The sequence below is a fragment of the Mustela erminea genome, chromosome 13 (assembly GCF_009829155.1).
Source record: "Mustela erminea isolate mMusErm1 chromosome 13, mMusErm1.Pri, whole genome shotgun sequence".
Taxonomy (NCBI): domain Eukaryota; kingdom Metazoa; phylum Chordata; class Mammalia; order Carnivora; family Mustelidae; genus Mustela; species Mustela erminea.
Window position 1 is genome coordinate 60,819 of NC_045626.1, and position 10,788 is coordinate 71,606.

Consider the following 10,788-nt stretch of genomic DNA (forward strand, 5'->3'; position numbering starts at 1 on the left):
TATTTATGCATCAGTGATCAAAGGAATATTGGTCTGTGGCGTTTTCTCCCTTGTGGGATCTTTGTCTGGCTTTGGGATCCGGGTAATGCTGGCCTTAGAATTAATTAGAAAGTGCTCTCTCTTCCTTGAATTTTTGGAAAAGTCTGGGAAGGATTGGTATTATTTCTTCTTTAAATGTTTGGTTAAATTCACAGTGAAGCCCTCAGTCTAGGGTTGTTCTTTGTTAAGAGACTACTGATCACGGATTCAATCTCCTCACTAGTCACAGAGCTATCCAGTTTTTCACTTCTTCGTGAATAGGTGGTGGTAGGTTTTGTGCTTCTAAAAATTTGTCCATTTCATCTAGATTATCCAATTTATTGGCATGCAGCTATACATAGTGCTTTCTTAAAATCCATTTTATTTGTGTAGAAATGGTAGTGATGTCCCCACTTTTATTTTTGATATTATTAACTTGCGTCTTCTCTTTTTCTTAGTTCATTTAGTTAAAGGTTTGTCAATACTGTTGATCTTTTTTGAAGAACCAACTTTTTGTGTCACTGATTTTTCTCTACTGCTTTTCTGTTCTGTTCTTCATATATCTCTGGCCTAATCTTCACTATCCCCTTCCTTATGGGAGCTTTTACTTTAGTTTGTTCTTATTTTTCTAGTTCCTTAAGTTGTAAAGTTGGGTTGTTGATTTGATCTTTCTTGGTTTTAATGCAAGCACGTATCACTGTAAATTTCCTTCTTAGGACTGCTTTTGCTCCATTCCCTAAGTTTTGGTATGTTGTGATTTTGTTTCATTCATCTTTCAGTATTTTCTGATTTCCCTGTGACCGCTTCTTTGATCCACTCATGACAAAGTTGTGTTCGGTTCTCACATTTTATTTTTTTTTTTTAAGATTTTATTTATTTATTTGACAGAGATCACAGTAGGCAGAGAGGCAGGCAGAGAGAGAGGAAGGGAAGCAGGCCCCCTGCTGAGCAGAGAGCCCGATGCGGGACTCGATCCCAGGACCCTGAGATCATGACCTGAGCCGAAGGCAGCGGCTTAACCCACTGAGCCACCCAGGCGCCCCGGTTCTCACATTTTAGAGAATTTTCCAGTTCTGCTCATGCTCCTTATCTCTACCTCATCATGTTGTGGACCAAGAAGATACTTTGCATATAAGATATCTAGCTGTTAACGTCTGTTGAGGCTTAATTTGTGGCCTAACATTCGGTCTATTTTGGAGCATGTCCCATGTGCCCTTGAGAAGATCACGCGTGCTCGTCTGGCTGCGTGCACTGTTCTGTATTTCTCTACTAAATCTACTTGGCTTTACTGTGTGAAGCCCTCCTTCTGCCGACTTCTCTTGTCTGGTCTTTCTCTCCATTCCTGGGAGAGGAGTACTAAAGTCCCAGCTGTTACTGTAGAACCATTTCTGCCTCCAGTTCTGACAGGTTCTCCTTCGTATATTTTAATGGTCTGTCACTAGGTGTGTCAATGTTTGTAACTGTTCGATCTTGCTCTGTTGAACACTTTGTTAATCTATAATTCCTTTGTTTCTTGTCTCACGTGAGGGTTTGTTTGGAGTCTGTTTCGTCTGGCGCTAGCGGAGCCGGCTGTCGTTGGCGTGGAGCCTCTTTCCATCTGTCACTTTCCACCTGCCTGTGTCATTGGGTCAGAGGTGAGCCTCTGGTTGATAGCATATTGTTGGCTCCTGTGTTTTTACTCATTCTGCCAATCTGTTCTTTGATTTGAGAGTAAAATTCATTTACATATAAAGTAACTGCTGATAAGAAGGGACTGACTTCTGTCCCTGTGCCTTTTGGTCTCTATATGCCCTGCAGCTTTTTTGTCCCTGAGTGACTGCATTTCTCTCTTCTTTCCCGTTAAATCTTCTGCAGTGTTAAGTCCCTTCCTAATCTCCTTCCTCTCTGTTCTGTAACTGTTTTCTGGTTACCAAGGGGATTCCATCTCACTTCCCATGGAAATAACATTTGAATATTAATTTATAACAGCAGAACTTCAGTAACAAAATAAAACAGTTCTACCCCTTCTCTTTGAGTTGTTGGTGTCCCAGAATTACATCTTTATACATTGTGTGACCAAGAACATAAACTGATAATTCTGGTAAATGCGTGAGTCTTTGACATTATGTAGAAGACAAGATTTGAAGTCACAAACCAAAGTCACAGTAATGCCAGCTTTGAGACGATGTTTCTCCTTAAATGTGTGAGACTCGAAGTCATGGAGAAGGAAGGAGGGCAGACTGGCCGGTTATTAGTGCAGAGAAACAAATAGATTCCTGCATATTAGTTTTGTTCCTTGCACTTTTATTGACTTCATTTATTCTAATAGTTTTTTGGTGGGGTCTTTTGGGTTTTCTATATATATGATCTTGTGATCTGCAAACTGTGACCGTTTTACGTCTTGCTTCACTACTTGGATGTCCCTTACTTCATCTTCTCGTCCGAATGCTCCATCTGGGGCTTCCAGTACCGTGTTGAATGAAACTGGTAACTGGACATCCTTGACTTGTCTCCTACCTTACAGGGAAAGTGAAAATGGGACGTGAGCTGTGGGTTGTCATATCTAACCTTCATTAGCTTAAGGTATATCCCCTCTCCGCCCACTTGGTTGAGTTTTTATCATAAGCAGAAGTTGAATTTTGTCAGATGCTCTTTCTGCATCCATTAAGGTGATCATATGGCTTTTCTCCTTCATGTTGTTAATGCGGCCATCACACGGATTGATTTGCAGATACTGAACCTTCCATGCATCCCTGAAACAAAACTTGATCCTTTTCATGTATTGTTGAATTTGGTTTGCTAATATTTTGTTGAAGACTCTCACATCTATGTTCGTCAGAGACATCTGTCTCTAATATTTTTGTTTGTAGTGTCTTTGATTTTGGTATTAGGGTAATGCTGGCCTCAAGAATGAATTTTGAAGTTTTCCTTCCTTTTCCGTTTTTTGGAAGAGATTGCAAAGGACAGGTATTCACTCTTCCTTAAATGCTTAGTAGAATTCACCTGTGCCATCTGGTCCTGGACTTACCTGTTTGTCAGGAGTTTGGTCATCAATTCAATTTCATTACTAGTAATCTTTCTGTTCAGATTTTCTATTTCTTCCTGATTCAGTCTTAGAAGATTACATGTTTCTAGGAATTTATCCATTTCTTCTAGGTTTTCCAATTTGTTGAAATATAATTTTTCATAACAATCTCTTATAATCTTCTGGATTTCTGTGATGTCAGTTTTAAATTCTCTCATTTACGATATTATGTATTTGAGTCTCTTTTTTTCTTGAAGAGTTTGACTAAAGGTTTGTCGATTTTGTTTATCTTATCAAAGAACCAGATCATAGTTTATTGATCTTTTCTATTGTCTTTTTGGTGTCTAATTCATTTATTTTCACTCTGATCTTTATTACTTCCTTCCTTATACTAACTTTGGGCTTTTTTTTAATAGTTCTTTTGGTTTTGGGTGGTTTTTTTTTGTTTTGTTTTGTTTTGTTTTGTTTTTTGGTGTACATTTAGATTATTTGAGACTTTTCTTGTTTCTTGAGGTAGGGACTTCCCACATAGAACTGCGGGAACAGGGGCGCCTGAGTGGCTCAGTGGGTTAAAGCCTCTGCCTTTGGCTCAGGTCATGGTCTCAGGGTCCTGGGATCGAGCCCCGCATCGGGCTCTCTGCTCAGTGGGGAGCCTGCTTCCTCCCTCTCCCTCTGCCTGCCTCTGCCTGCTTGTGATCTCTGTCTGTCAGACATTTCTCATTAGACCAGTTTAGTGATTAGGAACTCTTACTTCTCCTTTGTCTGGGAAACTCTCTCTCTCCTTTAGTTCTGAATGATAACCTTGCTGGATGGAGTATTCTTGTTGTAGGTTTCTTTTTTTTCCCTTTCAGCACTCTTACTCTGTCATGTTACTCCCTTCTGACCTACAAAGTTTCTGCAGAAATATCCCTTGTATGTAGCCAGTAGTTTTTCTCTTGCTACTATTAAGATTCTCTCTTCAACACTGTCATTTTAATTATCACATGTCCTGGTGTGCACCTCCTTGGGCCCATCTTGTCTGGGGCTCCCTGTGCTTTCTGGACCTGGATCTCTTTCCTTCCTAATTAGGGAAGTGTTTTGTACTATTTCTTCAGATAGGTTTTCCGTCCCTTTCTCTAGCTCCTCTCCCTCTAAGACCCCATACTGTGAATTTTAACGTTGTTGCAGAGGTCCCTTAACCAGTCTTATCTTTGTTTGTTTATTTATTTAAAATTATTTTTATTAACATATAATGTATTATTTGTCCCAGGGGTACAGGTCCATGAACCATCAGGCTTACACATTTCACAGCACTCACCATAGTACATACCCTCCCCAATGTCCATCACCCAGCCACCCTATCCCAACCCTCTCCAGCAACCCTGTTTGTTTTATGAGATTAAGAATCTTTTATGGTTTATCTCCCTCCCGATCCCATCTTGTTTAATTTTTTCTTCCCTACCCTCCATGACCCTTCCTGATATGAGGAATCTGAGAGGCCCCGCCGGCCTCCCAGATTCCTCATATCAGAGAGATCATATGACAGTTGTCTTTCTCTGACTTATTTCGCTCAGCATAATACCTTCTAATTCCATCCACGTTGTTGAAAATGGCAAGATTTCATTTCTTTTGATGGCTGCATAGTATTCCATTGTGTATATGGATCACATTTTTTTTATTTTTATTATTTTTAATTTTTTTTATTTTTTTATCTTTTATCTTTTATTTTTTACTTATCTTTGACCAGTCTCATCTTCCAGTTCTTTATTCTTGTTGTTTTTCAGCATGGGTACTTTCCATGTCTGTCTTCCAGACCAGTGAACCATTCTGCATCCTCTAATCTCATTCATTTTCTGTGATATCATTTTCATTATACTTTTCATATTCATTATATGATGTAATTTTCTATCTCATTATTGAAGTTCTCAGAGCTTATCCACTCTTCTTTAAAGTCTAGTGAGTATCTTTATGACAATTACTTTGAATTCTTTATCAGGCAGGTTCTTTATCGCCATTTCTTTAGGTCTTTTTCTTTTTCTTTTTTTTTAAGATTTTATTTATTTATTTGACAGAAATCACAAGCAGGCGGAGAGGCAGGCAGAGAGAGAGAGAGAGGAGGAAGCAGGCTCCCCGCAGAGAGCCCGATGCAGGGCTCGATCCCAGAACTCTGGGATCATGACCTGAGCCAAAGGCAGAGGCTTTAACCGGCTGAGCCACCCAGACGCCCCTCTTTAGGTCTTTTTCTAAGGCTTTGTCTGATTCTGTGTTTATTTCTATGTGTTGGGGTCCACCAGCTACATCTTCTGGTCTTGAAAGTAGTAGCCTCACATAAAATGCATCCTTTAGGGCCACAGTCCCCTCTGGTCACCAGAACCATGTGCTTCAAGGCTGTCCCCCGTGTGGCCTGCGTACCCCCTCCTGTTTCGATGGGGCCCTGACTGCTGGGAGTCTGCTGGTAGGTGGAGCTGAACCCCCTCCTTGGGGCAAGAGTCCCTCTGGAGGGCTGTCAGTTCCAGCTGGTGACTCCCCCTGAGGTGTAGCAGGTGGGGGCTGCTTGGTGGGGCAGGGGGGCCTGCCAGGGCAGAGGAGACAGAGCCGGCAGGTTAGACGGAGAGTGCTGGAAGTGGTGCCTGGCAAGCCATGTGGAAGGAGGCAAGCACAGTGGGGCCCGTCAGCACGTCCGTTCCCAGAGCAAGCACCCGCAGATCCCCGCCCCTGCGGTACATGCCCTAGAACTCGTCCATGAAGCTCCTTCATGTGTGCTCCATGCACTTTTCAAACTGCTGTCTCTGCGCTGGCACCCAGTGACCTAGGGCACTAACCCTTTCAGGGCAGTGGCTCGGCATCCTCTAGCTCTTGTTCTCCTGGAATGAGGCCCCACTTGTTTTCAAAGCTCCCAGGGCAGGGTTAAGCCTCGCTGGTTTTCAGAGCTGGGCATTATGGGGCCTTCCTTCCTAGTGCAGGTCCCTAGTGCCAGGGGTGCCCCTGGGGCTTGATGCCCTCCGTCCTCAGAGACGAACCCTTCCGCCATGCTCTTCCTCACATTGGTGGGTCACGTGCCAGGAATCGGTTTCCTGGTCTGCCCTTCTTGGTGTGTCTTCTTCCTTCCGTCCTTGGCTATGGAAGAGCCCTTCTGTCAGCCTCCAGTGGTTCTCAGGGTGAGTCGCCGTCTGTGTGGTGGATGCTCTGGTGTGTCCCTGGGAGGAGGTGAGCTCAGGGTCCTCCTACTCTACCGTCTTACCCCATTGTCCCAGGGCATTTGTGTTAGAATCTGTCTAGTAGATCTGACTCAGGTCTTTTTCAGGGACCGATTCTGTTGACTTCTCCTTTTCCTTTCAGTGGGCCAGACTCTCCTGTTGCCTTGTGTGTCCTGTGATTTCTTGGCTGACTGACCACTGGACGTTCAAGTCTCATGATGTGGTGACTCTGGAAATCAGATTCTCCCCCTTCCCCAGGGTTTGCTGTTTTGCTCTCGAAGTTCTCTGGATTGTCGGTGGGCTGTCTCTGTGCCGAGAACCAGCCTGAGGTGTAAGCTGCTGTCTCCTCGGGTCTCGTCTGAGCCTTTCCGTGGGCACGCACAGTCCCTCCTGATTCCCACCTGTGCAGCTGTTTCTGAATGTCCTAATGTGTGGCTCCCAAAAGGGGGCCAAGGGGGCCCTTGCCCTTTCAATGCCCTTGGCGTCGCTGGAGCTGGAGCTGGAGGGGTGACAGCGATGGCCGCCAGGCTCGGTGTCGGCACCTGTGTGATGGGAAGCCACCGTCCGTGTCAGAGCGTAGACCCTGCTACTGGGAGGACAGGTCCTTGCCCACCTGGCGTCTGCAGGCTGTTCCAGAAATACGTGCACAGCTGCCTGCGGCGTGGCTGGGTGGCTGCGACCGTGCTGAGAGCTCGGAGAGACCCACACTGACGACTTCCCCTGGACAGTTGCAGGCCTTCGGCAGACCCCACAGTCCCCAAAGAGTCCCATCAGACAGTCTGCCCCTGGGGTCGTTGCCTGGGTGGGGAGAGATTCCTGGTGCTCCCTGCTCTGCCCTCTTCCCAGCATCCAATCGGGCACCTTTAAGCTTCCATCTATTGTCAGTTCTCCTGACTGCAGTTTCTTATTTCTGCTTCTAAGCCTTTCAGTCATTTTGTTGGTTTCCTGTGGGTGGTTTTGGAGAGTTCCAGAGAGCTAACTGTAGGGAGGCGATGGGACTTGAACCCTTGGGGCCAGCTCAGCAGATGCCAGGATTATTTGTGGACTCCGTGAAACAACTCAAAACATGACCCCAGCGTACCATCCTGGAGGTTGAGGCTTCCCCAAAAAGTGAGGTTTGGTGACACAAACTGGCACCCCGTAGGCAGGGGTTGAGCACCGCAGGGAGTTAGCAGACGGGACCGGATTGTGGCACGCTCCGCTCAGCGCTCGGCGGGGCCACAAGGCCGGTGCGGGAGCCGCCGTCGGGTCCGCGGCGGAGGCCGGCCCTGCCGGGCACAGGCGGCCCCTGCGCGCAGGCGTCGCGGTGGCCCTGGGGGCTTCCCCACCCCTGTGGCCCCGTCCTGACCGCCCCGTCCGCCGTTGCAGAGGAGGCCGAGCACGGCAGCTTCGGGGCTGGCTCGCTGTCCCGCAGGAGGAAGGCGCTGGCGCTGCGCGAGGACGGCCCCCGCCGGCGCGCGCACCTGCACATCGGCCTGCCGCACGACTTCCGCCCCGTGTCGTCCATCATCGACGTGGACATCCTGCCCGAGACGCACCGCCGCGTGAGGCTGTACCGGCACGGCTGCCAGAAGCCGCTGGGCTTCTACATCCGCGACGGCACGAGCGTGCGCGTCGCCCCGCAGGGGCTGGAGAAGGTGCCGGGCATCTTCATCTCGCGCATGGTGCCGGGCGGCCTGGCCGAGAGCACGGGGCTGCTGGCCGTGGACGACGAGGTCCTGGAGGTGAACGGCATCGAGGTGGCCGGGAAGACGCTGGACCAGGTCACGGACATGATGATCGCCAACAGCCACAACCTCATCGTCACGGTCAAGCCGGCCAACCAGCGCAACAACGTGGTGCGCGGCAGCCGCGCGTCGGGCAGCTCGGGCCGCTCATCGGACAGCGCGGCCAGCCGCCACAGCCTGCCCGCCACCCCCGCGCTGCTGCCCCTGCAGCCGGACGACGCCGACAGCGACGACGAGCCCGACGTGGTGCTCGAGGGCGTCCTGGAGCCGCCGCGGCCGGCGCCCCGGCCCCCGGTCAACGGCGCAGGCCCGGCGTCCGCGCGGGACGGCCCCGCGCACCGGCTGCTCAGCTCCCTGCGCGCCGACCCGCGCCACAGCCTGGCGCTGCCGCTGCCCCCGGGCGCCGTGGAGGAGCATGGCCCGGCCGTGACGCTGTAGGCCCCGGACGGGCTCGGGGCGCGCGCGGCCGCTGTGCTCCAGGGGCGGGATCCGGACCCGACCGCAGGCCGCGGCGCTTCTCCCGCAGCCGGCGCGGCCCCAACCCCTGCAGAGAACCGACAAAGGCTGTTTTCCTGCGGTTTCTCCGCAGACCACGGGAGGCCAGAGGCGGGGCCCGGCTCCCCTGGCCGCACGCAGGAGGGATTTCAGCGGAAGCTGTCGAGCGACTTTCATAAATGAAGCTTTAAAATGACCTTTTTTAAAGAAGAGTAAATCCGCGGTTTCCGTGTGACTCTGCAGACACAGCCCGGAGGTCAGCCCTGGGGGCCCGGAGCAGGCCGGTGCGTGTGGGTGGTCGCAGGCGGCCGGTGTCCAGCCTCGGGCCGCGCCAGCACCGCAGGACGAAAACGCTTGTGTGGCCTTTCCCTGCGCCCCGACGGAGCCTGAGGCCGTTGTGAGGTGTTGGCCGCGGGCAGGACGGACGCGCCCCCACGCGCCTCCAGGAGCCCGGGAAGCTCGCGGTCATCTGGATGTACAGTCTCTGTTGTCTCTGTTTTTAAATAACAAGCCGCTTAGAACCTGATTTTTACGCAGATTAAATTCATTGTCACTTCGCTTTGATCTTCAGCAATATTTATAAATTTAGTCATTGTAAAGGTTTCCTCATTTGATCTAGTTTTATACGAACTCGGTTTGTTCGAGTCCAATGTCCAGGAAGAAACAGGACACCTTCACTTGGAGAACCGGGCTCGGGCCCAAGAAAGCTTTCCTACAGATAACGTGTTTTTCTAGGAGCCTCCGGGTGGAGACGCAGCGGCTCCTCCTGTGGTCCGGCACCACCTGCTGCTCGGTGGCAACTGTCCTGCCTCGGGAGGCTCAGGCCACCAACTGGAAAACACAATCTCACCATCTTCATTTCTGCTGAATCCATTAAGTGTAAAAGCCAATTATTTTTCTTTTGGAAACTATTTATTGGGCAGAAATACTTTTTATTGAGTAATTTTGGTCTGCCACGCCTATATTTGATTTTGCTATTTGTGCGCTTTTGTTCCTAAACCCAGGAAAGACCAAAGGTGCTCTCTCTTTGTGGTCTGGGGCAAGAGCTCAGATACACCCAGATTGATGGGCGCCAGTGAACGTGGGAGCATCTTTCCTGGCACCCAAGCAGTCAGAAGTGTTTTTGTGGTTTTGGTTGTTTTGTTCTTTTGGTTTTGGTTTTTTGTTTTTTGTTTTTTGTTTTTTTACTACAGTAAGTATTATAGAACCAAAAACCTAATGCTACTTACTATCACAATGAAATGTTCTTTTACTAAGTTATTGCTGGTTATTGAATATCTTGTTGAGTACTGGGATCTGTTACCAAGAAGGAAATTACGTTTCTTACCATGTTTGAGCTAAGCAAATGTGAATAATTTTTTAAAGAAAGAAAAAAAAAGAAGCCTCCTCTGAGACTTGTATTCTGCTGTTCATAATTTTAGGAGTTCTGAATTTCTTGGAACAGCTGCTTGAGTGTATTTTTGTACCCATATCTTCACTTCTGCCTTTTTCTTCTTAAATAAAAAAAAAAACTATGATGTATTACACATTAAAGTTTTCTTGGTTTTATATATCAAAGAATAAAAACTTTTTCATTACATTTAATATTTTTCACTTGTGTTCTAAGTACTGGAGAGATTATTAGTGTTAGTGATGAGGAGATACTTGCCCCTCAGAATGGAATTCCTCTAGTATTTACCAAGTGCCTGTCATGTGCCCTCACATGTGCTTCATGAGCCAAGCAGCATTACAGATGAGAACATGAGCTCAAGCTCACACAGGTAGTAGGTCATTCCAAAGAACTAAATTGTAATTGTATTTGATAGGAGATGGATGTGTCTTAGGTCTAGAAACTTCTTAAGTCTTTTTGAAAATTGTTTCTAAATATTTATTATCAGCTCTTCCTAAACACACCCAGGCTTGCAAAATGGCCATTCAAGCTTTTTCGCTCTGACATCAGTAAACATACAGCGCATAGCATCATGATGTACTCATTCAATCATCCGATGCTATGGTGAGAGCAGCAAGCATCAGGAATTCCGGGAAGAAATGTGCTTTCTACAGGCATTCATCAATTTAACCCTTTCAGTGCCTTCTCTAGTTTACAGTTGGGGAACCTCCAAAAGCTGGCCCGTCCCCCCGCACATTCTGAGGAGATGGAGCTGCCGGTGCGGGGGGAGTGGACGCAGGGCTTGCCTATGTGTGAGGCGCACACCCTGGGTACACGGCGGGAGTGCAGGTCTCCCTGACCCAGCAGTCCACAAGGCCAACCCTGGGGCGTATGGTGCTGTCCAGAGGAGCCCACCTGGCAGCGGGTGATGAAGCTGTCCAGGAATCAGAAGTTAGGTGGCATCTTGCAGAATGACACAAAGTGATCACGCGGGGGGGG

At 48.3% G+C, this 10,788-nt stretch overlaps 1 protein-coding gene across 1 annotated transcript in view; it reads left to right on the forward strand.

Moving 5' to 3' along the window:
- PARD6G (par-6 family cell polarity regulator gamma) overlaps positions 1 to 10,002 on the forward strand; it is a gene marked incomplete at its 5' end in the record, with an annotated part of 70,018 nt that extends 60,016 nt beyond the window's left edge. Inside the window, one exon of the mRNA XM_032311107.1 lies at positions 7,567 to 10,002. Within this exon, the coding sequence (XP_032166998.1) occupies positions 7,567 to 8,363 (797 nt within the window). The remainder of the gene's footprint in view (positions 1 to 7,566) is intronic.
- Positions 10,003 to 10,788: the final 786 nt, after the last annotated feature.